General features: G+C 47.6%; 2 protein-coding genes across 2 annotated transcripts in view; one reads left to right on the top strand and one right to left on the bottom strand.

The window, feature by feature from the left end:
• The window catches only part of DNAH9 (dynein axonemal heavy chain 9), a 405,383-nt gene that overhangs the window by 38,937 nt on the left and 349,698 nt on the right, over positions 1-16,748 (bottom strand). Inside the window, exon 63 of the mRNA XM_065563307.1 lies at positions 164-391. Coding sequence (XP_065419379.1) covers positions 164-391 — 228 coding nt within the window. The remainder of the gene's footprint in view (positions 1-163; positions 392-16,748) is intronic.
• Positions 10,129-12,414, top strand: LOC135974766 (uncharacterized). Its single transcript, XM_065563308.1, has 2 exons — positions 10,129-10,850; positions 11,845-12,414. The coding sequence occupies exons 1-2, from the start codon at positions 10,274-10,276 to the stop codon at positions 12,318-12,320; spliced, it is 1,053 nt and encodes a 350-aa protein (XP_065419380.1). The 5' UTR covers positions 10,129-10,273; the 3' UTR covers positions 12,321-12,414.

Raw genomic sequence — 16,748 nt, 5'->3', positions numbered from 1 at the left:
CAAGGTTATGCAGTGGCCACCTAGGAGCAGAAGGTAGCAGATATGCCACATACATTGTGCTGTGCATCTGGATACACCAGTTCTTAACTAATCTGGCAATCTGTTTGGTTACTGTAGCTACATCATGAAGGAAGCCAGTGATTCCTATGAAGTGTCACCATACCTGGTTGAAGTTATCCAGAGCCTTGTGCAGGTTGGCATGCATCCCAGTTGGAGGTTCGTTGGTGATTTTGATGGAGTTCTCCAGGATGCCCTGGGGGATGATGTGGCCGTCAGGTGAAGGAGCAGGCTCTGCACTAATGAAGATGCGGAACTCCTGGTGGCTGCCTTCACTGTGCTGCTCAAGTTTTTTCTCCAGAGAACTCAGCCACTTGGCCACCAGATGGATGTTCTAGTATAGAGAAATGGGACAATACTTTGTCAACTGCTGGCATTTACATCTGGAGTGAGCATACATCAAATATAGCATCAAGATGAGGTCAAGGAGTCCCCTCACGCTCCAGAAGTCAGTACCTTTCCTAATAGAGAATGTAATTCATATCCACGGAAATACAGTGGGCTTAAGGTCTGAGATTTTACACATTCTAAAATTAAAAATAATCAAGACAAAGAACTAGTGATTGGAGAAACAGCTCTCAGACTGTTTGTTTTCTTAGTCACGGTAGTCTTCTGTTTGTTACATTAATGTATGGCTGTCGAAGCCGCATTATTTCCCAGAAAAGGGAAAGTTTCCTTAGACAGCTGCAGTGAAACTGTTTGATAATTTTTAGTAAAATAATTCACGCTCAGTATCAATAGATGTCCGTTCCCAGGAAACCAAGTTTAACAGGCTGTTTTACAAAGGCCTTTTCAGCATCACAACCTCCAAAGCTTTGTTTATTCATACAACGGGGCTTCTAATGAGAATGGGCTTCTAGCGCCCATCAGTAAATTAACACACACACACACTCGTTCAGGGTTACACAGAGGTGGGACTTTGGTGGAAACCCTCTAGTGTTTCCCCAGCCTAGTGTCCCACACAGCTGACCATTCTACTGATGTGACAGGAAATGGGCCTTTCTCCTGAGAGAATCAGGAGGAGGCAGGGCACAGACACCTGGAGATTGTGGGTAAAAATGATCTGGCAGCATGACTCGCCTTTCCCCAGTTATTTATTAGTTGAGGATGACAAATACTGGAATATGCCTGGATAAATTCTGGAGGCCTGGGACTGACCTAGACCCTTTAGTTGAGGGGCACATAAGGTGGATACAAACTCAGGCGCCATAGAAACTGACAATCCATCAAGATGATCACCACCACCTAGAACACAGAAACCAAAAAGAGAGGAAATCTTACACAGAAGTTAATGGGGATAAGAAGTAAAGATGCTTTGGGAGGATGTGACCACTGCTGCTCCAGCCTCCATTTCTGGTCCCTCTTGTGAGACACTGATGGAGAGGTTGTGGCCAGGAGCAGAGGAGAAGGTGAACAGCAGTGTTGGTTTGTTTGTTTGTTCCACAGGAAAGGAGGGAAGCCTGAGACAGTATGATAACAACCGGGATCACAGTTAGTACTTTTGTCCAGGAATCTGGTTCAGGGATGACCTAGCACTGAGGGACAGAACCTGACATGAGGCAGGAAGGACTGGCTACATTATCCACAGGCTGCAGGTGGCACATTGAAGAGAAGGCAGAGTGTGCTAGGTTATATATGGAAACAGGGCTGTGCAGTGTGCTGAGCTGAGCCAGTGATTGTGCCCTTTCCAGCTTGCCATGTCATGACTTTGCATTTAGGGACAAAGGTCCTGTGTGTAAGTACAGAATTCTCTACTGATATTGTACAATAGTTGCCATTAAAAGTCAGCATTTACCCAGGGCATCTGAGATACTGCAGTTATTTCGCATTGATGTACAAGGTACCTATTGGCAAAGGTTCACCCCTAATGTAGACCACAGTCTATATATAGCTGATTCCAGAGAGTGAAAGGGGACACAGAAGCAAGGCTCCCTCCAACCTTGCCGATTAACTCAGTTAGAATACACATTTGCTATGCCCAGAAACCAGTCCCTGAACCAGTTATCTTGCTAGTATCAGAAAATAGGAGCCATATTCTGTTCTGGTGGTACCTAGGGTAGCTCCACAGACTTCAGAGTAGCTTTCTGGATTTGCATCTTGCTGAGTGAGAACCAGATATTCAAAAGTATTTAGGCACCCAAAGATAGGCACCTGCTGGGACTGTCAGAAATGCCTATGGAGGTTGGGCATGTAACTCCACGGATTTCAATAGAAATGTCCACCAGACATGTTTGAAAATCACACCAAGTTCCAATCTGCATTTGTAGGCACCTAAATACCTTTGAAAATCTGGCCCTGAGTGTCTAATTACTTCCCAAGTCTAGTGCTACCTGAAGCCTGCTTTGCCTGCAGTTTAGCTTGGAATGTGCCACAGCAAAGCCACAGGGACTGTTTAAAATATCAGGAGGCAGGGGAAGGTACAAAGAGGGAGGCAAAATGCAGAGACCACAGCAAAACCCATGGGGGCTGTGTTTAAATGGGTAACAAGTCAATGGGTCTCTGTTTCTTTGACCCAGGCACCCTACTTTTCAAATGCAAAGATCACTATCCTTGCAGCGTGGGGCTCTTCATAGAAGGCATTCATCCAGGAGCTGGGACTGAATTCTCTCTTGGCAGGAAGCTAGCGATGATGGTGCACTTCAGTCCAGTTTGCAAGGCAGCTAGTGTGCGTATTGTGTTTTTTATGTTAGGTAGATTTTTACTGAGGCCTGTTATCCTACATACAAGGCAGTGTTTGCTCTATACAAAATGACACACACAAATCTACATTAAAATGTTATATTAAAGCTGCAAAGCCATGTACTCAGAAGCTAGGAAATGCCAGCATTTAGGCTGTCCATGGAACTTTAATTTGGCCCCCGTGTGCATATGCATCACAATGCAATCTATGATTATATGATCACATGATTTTTTTTTCCACAGGACCTCTGCTGGATCCTAGTCTGGGCCACTGAGGTTTATGAATAAGTATGCAGCTTCCGCAGTGGTGGCACTTCAGGAATGCATGTAGTACTAAAGAGAAGACTAATTGTCCAAGAAATGAACAAACACTGGATGGAGAGGTTAGATACTTCTCTCCCACAGGAAGCGGCTTGCATGCCTCAGTTCCAATCAAATGGTACCCCAGAAGGAGAGGGTGCAGGTGTGGCTTTTGTTCATGTTGACAGGATGCAAGGTTTCTAGTTTAGAGCTTAAATAAATAAAATAATAAATAAATAAAATCACAGCTTTCCTTTCCTTTAATGATTTGGGAGCATGCTAGTATTAAGTGGAGCAGGAGGGAATCATGGGTCCTGAGGGGTCCTTTCTGTTGTAAAATATAACAGTGAGAAGAACAGCAGACAAAATGCAATTATACCCTGAGTGTTAATGCAGCAATTCTTTCCCAGTGCAGTCATGGCTAGAAATGGCAAGGAAATCCCACAGAGTCCAGGCAATCAACCTGCTCTAATATCACTAGTCCAATAACAAAACAAGAATTGAGAGACATACACAACCAGCCATAAAGAGCTAACATGTTATGGATAAAGCTCAACACCAACAACAAAAATATTGTGCCTTAAGTATCAGAATATATGGAGAATACTTTATGAGGATTTTCATCTTTAAATGACAATTTTTTTTTCTACATCCTTTTTTTTTTACGGAATCATGTGGTTGAAAAAAATCTTTTGATTCAACTTGTGTTGATGTGATGCTATTGAATAATACTTGCTGGTATTGCTAGCCTTCTGAAAATTGATGCAAAGAGCATTTCCGATTTGCTGGCTAATGGAGGGTCAGTGCTGGGGAAAACAACTCCAGACATTCTATTTATGCTTTATTCCTTTTTTTTGCTATAACTATTAAAATTTAAATAGAGTGAAGGGGGGGAAAGGAAAACAGATAGTATGCAATTTGTTGGCATTAAGGATTTATGGACTTGGTCAGATGAACAGTCCCTCAAAGGAAAGAAGTAAATAAGAAAATGGGGCAAATTTTCATAGAAAAAAGGGACTGTAATATTGTGAAGATGATTTATAACTCTGAGGGGAACTCTGCAAATTGCTCCACTGCATGAGCCTTTCCTGCCAGCCAAACAACATTCTCCACCACACTTCTGAAAGCGTATGTTGCACCAGTTTTCTATCTTTTTCGCTTCCACAAATTAACTCTGGAGGCCCCACAGTAAATGGGGTTAAATAGTCATGTGATTGCTTTCCCACATATTTTTCTATGCCAGATTTTGAAGCTTGTGACAGAGCCCTTGTGTGAGTCAGCTCTGGATAAGTGCACATCAGTAGGCATTGGAAAGCACCTCTGAATCCCCCATATATTTACAGCTAACACTTGTGGCTAGGCTGCAAGCAGAGGGATGCAATCTCGCAGGCTGCATGTGCGGATTTGTCTCAAGTGGAAGTGAAATTGAAGTTTCAAGTGAATTTTTCCTTATTGTTTGTTTAGCTAGCCAGATCTTGGAGCTGGATCCATGCAGAAAGGCCAGCACCTGCTCCAAGCCCTGGTGAAGTCAAACTACTGGAAAGGCAGAAAAAAGGAAGCTAAAGAGAGAATTGACACAAATTTACCCCTGCAGTAACGTCACTTCTTTTGCAATTAAATGACCATTTGTTCTACAGAGTGTGTGTGAGCCAGAGCGAGTGTGCCTGTGTGAATGAGTAAACCTGAGTGTGCACGAGTGAACCTGAGTGTGCATGTGCAACATTGGAGTGCTTCTTCAGCCATATACTTGAAAGCAGCTTTACTCTGACAGAGGATGTATATCACACGATGCTGGGGTTGCCATAGTAATGATCAGAAATAGTAACACATACAAACCAGCATTTACTTCAGAATTATGGAGATATACCTATCTCATAGAACTGGAAGGAACCCCGAAAGGTCATCGAGTCCAGCCCCCTGCCTTCACTAGCAGGACCAAGTACTCATTTTGCCCCAGATTCCTAAGTGTCCCCCTCAGGGATTGAACTCACAACCCTGGGTTTAGCAGGCCAATGCTCAAACCACAGAGAATTCATTCCCTTCATATACAGTGTGAGAGTGTGTGGAGCCCCTTCACATTTTGGAGAGTGCTGGGAATTTCTGCTTCATGCCTTATCCCAAATTGCCTTCCAAAGTAATGACAATTAGCCATTTTTACAAGGTCTGATCGTCTCAAGAAACACATGGTGAAAACCATCACTCAGTGTACAGTAAATCTGAGAACTAGGTTAGACAATGAGAACCTCTAGCATAGAGTCCAGGGAGGGCTCCCTTCATCAGATAAAGATGGTTACCTACCTGTACTATAACTGTTGTTCTTCAAGGTGTGGGTGCAGACATGTATTCCACTCAGGTGTGTGTGTGCTCAGCACACCAAAGCCAGAGAATTGCTTAGCAGTACCTGTAGGGGCAGTGCTCAGGCCCTCTGGCTCTGTAGCCCCTCCTGGGGCTATTTAAGGGCACTGTTGCCCCGATCCGCCTCAGTTCCTTCGCACCAAATTTCAATGTGGCTCAGAGCCTAAAGAATGACTGCAGAACTGCCTCCCCAAAATTTGCATCTGATCTAGATGTAGTCATAATAGCATACTTGGCAAAAGTACATATTGAAGACAAAGTAGCAGCTGTGACCGTCTGTATCCCCATGTGTACCCTTTTTACAAACCTACAATGGATTCTGTACAAAGTACATCTTGTGAGGTATCATTTGAAAACTCATAATTTACTAATCATTATTGTCCTGGTAAAATATGTGTGGCAACATTGTATGTAAAGTTATAAGAGTCTACTGTATAACCATTATTGAGACATGCTTAAAGTTTAGAAAAGCAGGCACAAACCAATTCCTCAAAGACAAAAGGTAAACTGACACCTCAGCCAGGAGTCAACAAAATCAAATGGACTATCACCTGGTTAAGGGGCCATTCCTTGGCAGAAAAAGGGTGTGAGCGAGAATTTTACATCTTGGCAAAGAAACAGCTGGAGGTTCCTGTCCCACAGACTTTCTGTTCCCTGAACACCATCTGGTGATGATTCTCAAAGAGAAGGAAACAATATAAAAATGGAGAACAGAGGCCCCAAATGATCTCTCCCTTCATCTATACTCATGGCAACGACATCACCTGAAGGACAAAGGAAGCATCATTAGACTGGGGAGAGAGCCTGTTTGAAAGGAGGTCAGCCAGTAAGACTCTACAGCATGTGGTGAGAGAGATGCTTTGCTTTGAATTCATTTAGCTTGTTAAGTTAGGTATTAGATGCATTTTATCTTTTATTTACTTGTAACCAATTATGACTTTTATGCCTCATTACTTGTAATCACTTAAAATCTTTCTTTCTGTAGTTAATAAACTTGTTTTACTGTTTTATCTAAACCAGTATGCTTGGACTGAAGTGTTTGGGAAACTCCACTTGAGATAACAAAGTTTCTGCATATAATTTTCTAATAATTAAATGACTGATTTTATATGAGCTTGTATTGTCCAGGTAGGTGCTGGGCAGTACAAGACGCACAATGCTGGGGGAAGCCTGGGACTGGTAGTTTGTTGGTGTTGCCCTGCAGTGTAATTCTTGGGTGGCTGGCTATAGCTGGGAGTGATTCACATGCTGGAGGCTGTGTTTGAGCAGATCAGGAGTGGTGGCTCTCACAGCACAGCAGTGTAAAACACTGCAGAGTTGAGGGGACACAGTTGTTCAACAGACTAGACTGAACCCTTGGGAATGTCACACCTGCTAATGTCCAATATCGAAACATCACTGAGAAATGAGATTGACGACGCTTGGGCCCTCATAACCTCTCTGGAAGCACAGTTCAAGCTATCCCTTACGTCAGTGAAAAGCAGGATGTTATCCACCTGGAAAACATTTGCATGGAAACTGCTTGACCCTTCATCCCATCCTCAAAGAAAATAAAAAGTCAAGGCAATGAAAAAGGCTGCAATTCTGTCATGGAGGTCATGGAAGTCATGGATTCCGTGGCTTTCTGTGACCTCCGTGACTTTTGCAACTGCAGCTGACCCCAGGGCTTCCTGAGCAGCTGGCCCCGGGGAGCACCCAAGGAGCAGTCCTGGGTGCTGCAGGGTCAGCCGCACCAGCCACTGCTGGAGCAGCCCCAGGGACAGCCACACTAGCCACTGCTTGGATGGCCCTGCGGTCAGTCGCATTGGCCACTGCTGGAGCAGACTCTGAGGCCAGCCGCACCTGCTGCTGCTGGACCAGCCCTGTGGCCGCCTGATCAGCAGCCGGTGCCACTATTCCTGGGGGCCCCCCAGAGCAGCAGTGGTCCCAGGGGCTGCTCCGGAGGCCTTCAGAGCAGCAGTCCCCGGGGCCTCGGAGTAGCGGGTGGCTGGGGGCAATCAGCCTCCATTGCCAGTGCAGGGGCTAGCCGTCAGCCCCCTAGGGTCCCTCAGAACAGTGGTGTCCTGGGGCCCTCCAGAGCAGCAGCGCACCAGGACCCCAGGAACTGTGAAGTATTAGTCAGGGGTATTTATATAGTAAAAGTCATGGACAGGTCATGGGCCATGAATTTTTGTTTATTGCCTGTTAGCGGTCCATGACTTTTACTAAAAATACCTTTGACTAAATCTTATCCTTAGCGATGAATGAAATGGCTTAACTGTTTCCAAATACAATGCCAAGCAATGTCTGACATCCAAGAATGAAGAGGCTGTAGGTCTGTATTTGAATAAAGCTTTGGAAAAAATACACGTGAGTGTATTGTCTGGTTAATATCAAATTGTGACATGATTTTAGACAAAGGGCTGAGGCCTCAAGGCCACCTTGTTTTTGAGTGTAGGGAGGGTCTGCCATTAAGGACTGCAGGTCACTGGCTCTCCTTGTGGAAGTTATGGCCACAAGAAACACTATCTTTTGGATGAAATCCTCTTTTTTCTGAGCGAGGCTGCTACTACAGCCATGCATTTGGTCACATAGAGCTGAGGACAGGCCAAAGGGGAGCACAGTGTACTGACTGTGTTGACCTGCCACAACAAATCTCAGAAACCACTTATGGCTTGGGAAAATTGCCACATGGAAGTAAGTGTCCTGAACATCCAGGGCAGCAAGCCAGTCATTGTGATTCAATGTAGGAAGAACAGAAGCAATGGTGACTAGGTGGAATTTCACGTATGTGATGTACTTGTTGGGATTGGGGAGATCGAGGGTAGGTCTCGTTCCTGCCGTGGACTTGGGGACCAAGAGGAGAAGGAGGAGAATCCCTTTCCCTCCTGCTACAGGGGGTCCTCCTCTCTAGCTCCTGCAGAATGCAGAAACGGAACCTGCGAAAGGAGCAGTGGCTCATGAGAGAGGCGCCTGAAGAGAGGAGTGGGAAGGGGGAATCCAGAGAAATTGGATTTCAGAACCCAATCTCACAGTGCTTAGGATCCATTTGTTCATGGTTACTCTGTGTCAAACACTGTAAAAGTGAGACAGGCTGTCCCCGAATTGAAGAGATGGAGATTGAGAGATCACAGCTGAAATGATGTCCTGGATAAGCAATTCCAAATGGCTGCTTGCTTGACATTGGAGGAGGGCAGGCTGGCTGGTTAAAATTGGATCCAGAAGACCTCCTCCTCTGTGACCCATGACCTGTTCTGGAGAAGTCTTGCTGTCTACCAGTAAAGGATGACTGCTGGAAAACCCAACTGTGAGCAATACTGCTGCTGTTGCTGAAAACCCCCATAATGACTTCTCTTTGGGGCTGGTTATAAAACCCCAACAAACATACCGTAGTACAGCTGTCCTTAAAAGAATGTCAAGTCTTGTCAGTTTTCTGAGAAAACATAAAACAACCATCAAAAGGCAAGTCTTCTATGCTCTGCTGAACCTCAGGAGCAATACCAGAATTCTGTAACCATGAGGCCCTTCTCTTAGTCACAACTGACACCATAATTCTGGGGGAAGCATCTGCCACATCCAGTGCTGACTGTAATAATGTTTTGGCCACCAGATGGCCCTCCACAATGAACAACAAATTCTTACCTGGATGATTCTGGCCATTTATCAGTAAATTTCGACACAGCGTCCCAACTGAGGAAGTCATATTTAGATAGCAACGCTTGTTGATTTGCAATGTGCATCTGTAACAATGGGGCTGAATAAATTTTCCTCTCCGTCAATCCACTTTCTTAGATTCCCTGTCCTTAGCGTGGACTTGTATCTCCCCTGCAATGATCTATCATTTACTGTCATTACAACGAGAGAGTTTAGGGGCTGAATGGGAATAGAAACACTCAAAACCCTGTATAAGGACATAATATTGTCAGAATGCCTCGCTGTAGGGGGCAATGAAGCCGGGGTATTGCAGGCTCCAAAAGAGCCTCATTTATGGGAAAAGCTACCTTACCTCAGGTTGAGGACTGGAGAATATGCAACAACTTATCAGTATTCTCTTGCAGGAACTTGACCTGCATGCCCAGGTTGAAGCCTAACACCTCAGGAGGTCCTGGTATGACTTGAAATCCTCGAGCACAGGGAAGGAGAGCCCAGTACTGTGAATCACCTAGTGAGGAGAAGGAAGGAGGAAGCAGGGCCAATGGAGTCTCCCTGTGCCAGCACTTGTTCCTGTATGAGGGGTTAAGACTGAAATGGCCCAGGAGGTATGACCTCCGACTGAATCTACAACAGAGGTGGCTCAAGAGGACAGGCTGCAGATTCGGTCGGCAACCTTATCCTGGACTGGGTCGAAGAACAGGATCTTGTAGATCAAGGAAGGTCCCAAATATTCCAAGGAGGCCACTGAGGAGAAGGATATGGCATTTATGACCAGGAGTCCCTGTCCCTACTGCAGGAAAGATGCCTATCTTAATACTGATGGTGATCCAAGGATGGCCTCAAGGACTTCTGAGGCCTGGTCTACACTAGGCGTTTATGTCGAAGTTAGCGCCGTTAAATCGAATTAACCCTGCACCCGTCCACACTGCGATGCTATTTAGTTCGACATAGAGGTCTCTTTAATTCGACTTCTGTACTCCTCCCCGACGAGGGGAGTAGCGCTAAATTCGACATGGCCATGTCGAATTAGGCTAGGTGTGGATGGAAATCGACGCTAATAGCTCCGGGAGCTATCCCACAGTGCACCACTCTGTTGACGCTCTGGACAGCAGTGCGAGCTCGGATGCTCTGACCAGCCACACAGGAAAAGCCCCGGGAAAATTTGAATTTGAATTCCTTTTCCTGTCTGGCCAGTTTGAATCTCATTTCCTGTCTGGACATCGTGGCGAGCACAGCAGCACTGGCAACGATGCAGAGCTCTCCAGCAGTGATGGCCGTGCAGTCTGGGAATAGAAAGAGAGCCCCAGCATGGACTGATCGTGAAGTCTTGGATCTCATCGCTGTGTGGGGCGATGAGTCCGTGCTTTCCGAGCTGCGATCCAAAAGAAGGAATGCAAAGATCTACGAGAAGATCTCTAAAGACATGGCAGAGAGAGGATACAGCCGGGATGCAACGCAGTGCCGCGTGAAAATCAAGGAGCTGAGACAAGGCTACCAGAAGACCAAAGAGGCAAACGGACGCTCCGGATCCCATCCCCAGACATCCCGTTTCTACGAGGCACTGCATTCCATCCTCGGTGCTGCCGCCACCACTACCCCACCAGTGACCGTGGACTCTGAGGATGGGATACTGTCCACGGCCGGTTCCTCAGACATGTTAGGGGACGGGGAAGATGAGGAAGGAGATGAGGAGGGCGAGGCAGTTGGCAGCTCTCACAACGCTGATTTCCCCGACAGCCAGGATCTCTTCATCACCCTTACAGAGATCCCCTACGAAGCGTCCCCAGCCATTACCCCGGACACAGAATCTGGTGAAGGATCAGCCAGTAAGTGTTGTAAACATCTAAACATTTATTTTTAACAAAACAGGAATATTAACAATTAAAAGAATGGGTTGTTCATGATTAGTGTGCCCTAGGCGCTTAACGGTTTAGTAAGGGGCAGTGCAAGTTTTGAAAAGAAATCTAGCAATGTCCGGTTTTCAGTGATTGTCCTGCACAAGCCGCTCTACTGTGTATTCCCTGCTACTGCAGCTACAGTAAAATGCGGTCTATATGTGCGGGGATAGAGCAGTAATCCTCCTGGGACATCTCGATGAAGCTCTCCTGGAGGTAACTTGAAAGCCGTTGCATGAGGTTCTTGGGGAGAGCGGCCTTATTGGGTCCTCCGAAGTACGACACGTTGCCGCGCCACGAGATTATCAGGTACTCGGGGATCATTGCTCTGCACAGCAGGGCGGCATACGGCCCTGGTCTTTGGAGGCTTTCCCGGAGCATTCTCTCTTTGTCGCTCTCGGAGATCCTCATCAGGGTGATGTCGGCCATGGTGACCTGCTTTTAATTAGGTAGGGGAATGTTAGTGTTGGGACTGCTTTCCCGTTCCTTTACAGAACTGTCACCGCTGGTTTGCAGCCACGCGGTGGAGGCGGGAGAGGGGCAGCCGAAAGGGATCATTCCCGGGGACAGCCGCGAGGGGGTGGGACAGGGGCAGAGTTCCCGCTTGCCGGATTGCTGGCAGCAGGGACTGACATTGATTTAAATGTGAAATGAGGCCAGTGGTAATATAAAAGTTTTAAACTGCCACAAGTGTACGGCTTACCATGTCTGCCTGCAACAGAAATTCCGTTGTGCTGCCTCGCTTCTCAAATGTGCTGTTCAAGACCCCAGGCACAGAATGCGAAGGCCGAGAATTCGACCTTGTGCTGAGTGCGCATGTGAAAGGTGCTGTGCATGGTCTTGTTCACAGAGAAAGACTATGTTCTTTGTTCACAACTACATTTATCTTTCAGAGGAATTCACTCCCTTTTTCCCATTTCCACAGCCCCGTCTGCGACTGTCTCACAACCTAGCCTGGAATCACACTCCCAGAGGCTAGCGCGGATTAGGCGTAGGAAGAAGAGGACACGGGAGGACATGTTCTCTGAGCTTATGGCCTCTTCCCAAGCCCAGGCAGCACAGCAGACCCAGTGGCGGGAGAACTTGACCCGAATGCACCAAGCCAACATGGATCGGGAGGAGAGGTGGCGGCAGGAAGACCAGCAGGCGACTCAAACGCTGCTTGGACTACTGAGGGAGCAAACGGACACGCTCCGGCGCCTTGTGGATGTTCTGCAGGAACGGAGGCAGGAGGACAGAGCCCCGCTGCAGTCCATCTCTAACCGCCCTCCCCCGCCACCAAGTCCCATACCCACCTCACCCAAAGTGCAAAGAAGGAGAGGCGGCAGAGTCCCTGCTAACTCTCACTCCACCCCTGCAGAGAGCTCTAGTAGCAGAAGGCTCTCATTTCCCAAAATTTGAAAAGTTCTTTCCTTCCCGCCTGACACAAGCCCACGTCCAAGTTTCACCTCCCAATGCCATGTGTAGTTGATAATAAAAAATTCGTTTCTGTTAACTACTGTTTCAATCATGTTCTTTTGGAGGAGGAGGGGAAAGGGGGTTGGAAATTGGACAGGACAGTCTCCTTTGGCAGGGTACATAGTCGGGGGCAGGCACAGCAGCAGGGCACATACACAGTGCAGTGATGCAGTGACTAGTTGCCCCGGTTAGTCTGGGAGGTTGTTTTGATGTAATGTTGGGGGGGGTGGGTTGCTCTGTGACTTTGTGGCGGGGGAGGGCAGTTACAGATCTTAAGCGCCGGTCCTTAGACAGGATCACAGAGCCACACAGCATGGGATCTGTAACCGTCCTCCCCCTGCCACAAAGTCAAATAGACCTCCCATACACACAGTCCCGATCAGGAGGGGTGACAGGCTCCGTTGAAACAAGCATCCCACCGCAGCGGAGCCTGTCAATCCTTGAGTTTAGAAGCTGCATTCGCATCACAACACTAGACCCGCCCCGCACCACAGTCTGCGTCCCAGTTTTAAAAAATTCCCGCTAAAACAGTATTAAAGAAAACGGTGTGCTTTAACAAAGTAGAACTATTTTTATTTCGACACGTGTGTTGGAGGGGGGGTGAAGGGGGTATGTAACTGGATAGGATAGTCAACATTACCTGGGTAAAGAAACGGGGGCAGGTTTAGCTTCTCAGTACACAAACTATAAAATCACAGGTTACCCTGCTCACTCAGGAACTTTGCTTTCAAAGCCTCCCGGATGCACAGCGCTTCCCGCTGGTCTCTTCTAATCGCCCGGCTGTCTGGCTGTGAGTAATCACCAGCCAGGCTATTTTCCTCAACCTCCCACCCCGCCAGAAAGGTCTCCCCCTTGCTCTCACAGAGATTGTGGAGCACACAGCAAGCTGCTATAACAATGGGGATATTGGTTTCGCTGAGATCACAGCGAGTCAGTAAGCTTCTCCATCTCCCCTTGAGACGGCCAAAAGCACACTCCACCACCATTCTGCACTTGCTCAGCCGGTAGTTGAAGAGTTCTTTTTCAGTGTCCAGGGCGCCAGTATAGGGCTTCATGAGCCAGGGCATTAGCGGGTAGGCTGGGTCCCCGAGGATGACTATAGGCATCTCCACATCCCCAACAGTTATTTTGTGGTCCGGGAAGTAAATACCTTGTTGCAGCCGTCTAAACAGACCAGAGTTCCTGAAAACACGAGCGTCATGAACCTTGCCCGGCCATCCCACGTAGATGTTGGTAAAACATCCCCTGTGGTCCACCAGTGCTTGCAGCACCATGGAAAAGTAGCCCTTTCGGTTAATGTACTGGGTGGCCTGGTGGTCCGGTGCCAGGATAGGGATGTGAGTTCCATCTATGGCCCCACCGCAGTTTGGGAATCCCATCGCTGCGAAACCATCTATGATCGCCTCCACGTTTCCCAGGGTCACTACCTTTGGCAGCAGTACATCAACGATTGCCTTGGCTACTTGCATCACAACAACCCCCACGGTAGATTTGCCCACCCCAAACTGGTTCGCGACTGACCGGTAGCTGTCTGGCGTTGCAAGCTTCCACAGGGCTATGGCCACTCGCTTCTGTACACTCAGTGCAGCTCGCAACCGGGTGTCACTGCGCTTCAGGGCAGGGGACAGCAACTCACAAAGTTCCAGGAAAGTTCCCTTCCGCATGCGAAAGTTTCGCAGCCACTGGGATTCATCCCAGACCTGCAGCACTATGCGGTCCCACCACTCAGTGCTTGTCTCCCGTGCCCAGAATCGCCGTTCCACGGCATCAACATGACCCATTGCCACTGTGATGTCCTCGGCGCTGGGTCGCCTGCTTTCTGACAGGTCTGTGCTACTCTCAGACTTCAGGACATCACCGCGGTGCCGTAGCCTCCTTGCCTGACTTTTCTGCATCTGCCTCAGGGAAACCTTTATGATAAGCTGCGAGACGTTGAGAGCGGCCACAACTGCAGCGATGGTCGCAGCGGGCTCCATGCTCGGAGTACAGTGGCGTCCGCGCTGTCAATGACTGGAAAAGCGCGCGAACTGTTTTCCCGCCGGCGCTTTCAGGGAGGGAGGGCGGGAGTGATGGACGGATGACGACAGTTTCCCAAAAGCACCCTCGACTCATTTTGTTACCCAGAAGGCATTGCCGGCTACACCCAGAATTCCAATGGGCAGAGGGGACTGCGGGAACTGTGGGATAGCTGACCACAGTGCACCGCTTCGAATGTCGACGCTATCACCGTTAGTGTGGACGCACAAAGTCGAATTACTGTCCTTAGTGTGGACACACACGCTCGACTTTGCAATATCGATTACAAAAATTCGATGCAAGTAAAATCGAACTACTCTCGTAGTGTAGACAAGGCCTGAGAGTGTTGCCTTCAAGGAAAGGGAGAGGAGAAAGATGTCCCCAAAATGGACCAAGCAAATGACCAGTCTCATCCAAATGCCAATATGGAAGTGTCATCGGTACCAAGGATGGAAGAGCAGTCAACAAGTTAAGTACTGTACCAAAATAGGCATTGTACTTCCACTTGACACAGGAGCAGACAACAATTCTGAAGCCGGGATTGGTACCAACCCCAAAATGAGTTCTGCAGTGAAGGTATTGGCGGTACTGAGGAGAGTGTCCGTGCTGATGGACCCCTCGGTACCAAAAAGGGGACTGACCTCAACTCCGCACTCTGCATCTTAGGTGGTGAAGAATATGGTGCTACCGATTGAGACAATTCTGCAAACAGACCAGGCGGCACAGAGTACACAGCCAAAGCAGAAGAAGCCACAGCAGCTGAGTGCTCCTGAATTATTGATGAATCAGGAACAGCGAGGCAGAGCAGGTCTGATGTAACCTGGTATGCCAACAGTGTAGAGACAGTCAGTGCTGATGCTGACATTGTCAGTGCCAGACTCAACATATACCCCATGCCCAGTACTGAGGTCAATGGTACAGTGTCCAACAGCTCTCGGTGTGGTACCAGGAAGTGGTTAGATGGACCAACTCCATCCCATGAACCTGAAGAATCATGGTGCAAGTGAGCACGCCTGTTAAAAGATGAAGAGGAATCTTTCGAGTCCTGGAATGGCCTCGTCTGTCTTGCGAGACCTCTTCGTTGGAGGACCAGAGGACAGAGAATAATCCCCCTTCCTCTTACGGGAAATATCAGACCTTGAGCCTGGATTAACAACTTGAGTTGGGACTGGACGACCTGTGGAAGTCCACAGTGCCAAAGTGGATCTCATTGCCTGTTTCAGAAGGCATTGCTTGAGGTACAAATCTCTTGCCACCTGTGTTTTCTTGAACCATTTACAGATGGAGCACCTTTCCATAATGTGCCCTTCTCCAAAGCACAATAAACACTGAGTGTAGGGATCACTACTGGGGATAGCCACCCCATATGACAGATAGTGTTTAAAACTTGGTGAAGGCATCTCAGCAGGCTAAACCCTACTTAACTAACAAAAACTTAAGGGTATCACTATAATTAACTATATACACCAATATCGTGGAAACTCTATGACAGAAAAAAGTGAGGTAAAATACCACACAGAATGTTTCAACTCAAGCAGCGGGTGGCGAGAAGGAACTGAGTGGGGTTGCAGTGGTGCGCCCCTAACATAGCTAGAGGACGGAGGTACTGTGGGCACTGCTAAGAAAAGATTTCCAGCTTGGTTGCACTGGGTGCACGCGCACCTGAGTGGAACACGTGTCTGCAACCACTTGAAGAAAAATGAGAGCTGACCACAGATGGACAATGGAATCACTGGAATCCTATTCCCTCATTCATATTTACTCTATAAGGCTGTGTAGCATGTTGTCCCATGAGAAAAAGATACAATTAGTCCAGAATGCCTCCATTTATCCTCACCTAGAATCATGGCCATGTCAGCATGGCCAGAGACAGCTCACAGGTCTACAATGATCAGCACAAACATTTGGTTCTCAGCCTGCAGCAAATCAACCATTGGGACCAGGACTGTCTCTGTGCAATATGCAGGCCTGGAACCAGACTGGAGGCCATCTGAGGGCTCCAGGAATTGTCAGATTATCACAACTGTGTCATAAACATCTCCCTAAAAAGTGAGATTAGAGACTGGTGATAATCAGAGAGATTAACTATGCCCAAAACCTCAAGGTCAGTTCCTTAAGTAAACAAGCCATGCTATGGGCGGCCATTCACAATCTCCTCCAATAATGCACACAATGTCTCCACTACTTGTCAGTAGCCTAGAGGGGCACAGATCCAATTTACCATTGGTGTCCTAAGGCTCCTCCAGAACCTGTCAGTAATACTGGCCCAAAGTCAGGCAGAGAAGAACCTGTGTTTGACCCCTTTGTGACCAGCTTTATCTATTTAGGTACATAGATGGCCCCCAAAACCATAGT

Source organism: Chrysemys picta, chromosome 12 (assembly GCF_011386835.1).
Source record: "Chrysemys picta bellii isolate R12L10 chromosome 12, ASM1138683v2, whole genome shotgun sequence".
NCBI lineage: Eukaryota > Metazoa > Chordata > Testudines > Emydidae > Chrysemys > Chrysemys picta.
Note: the sequence above shows the minus strand (reverse complement) of the source record. Positions and strands in the feature narration are given on the sequence as shown.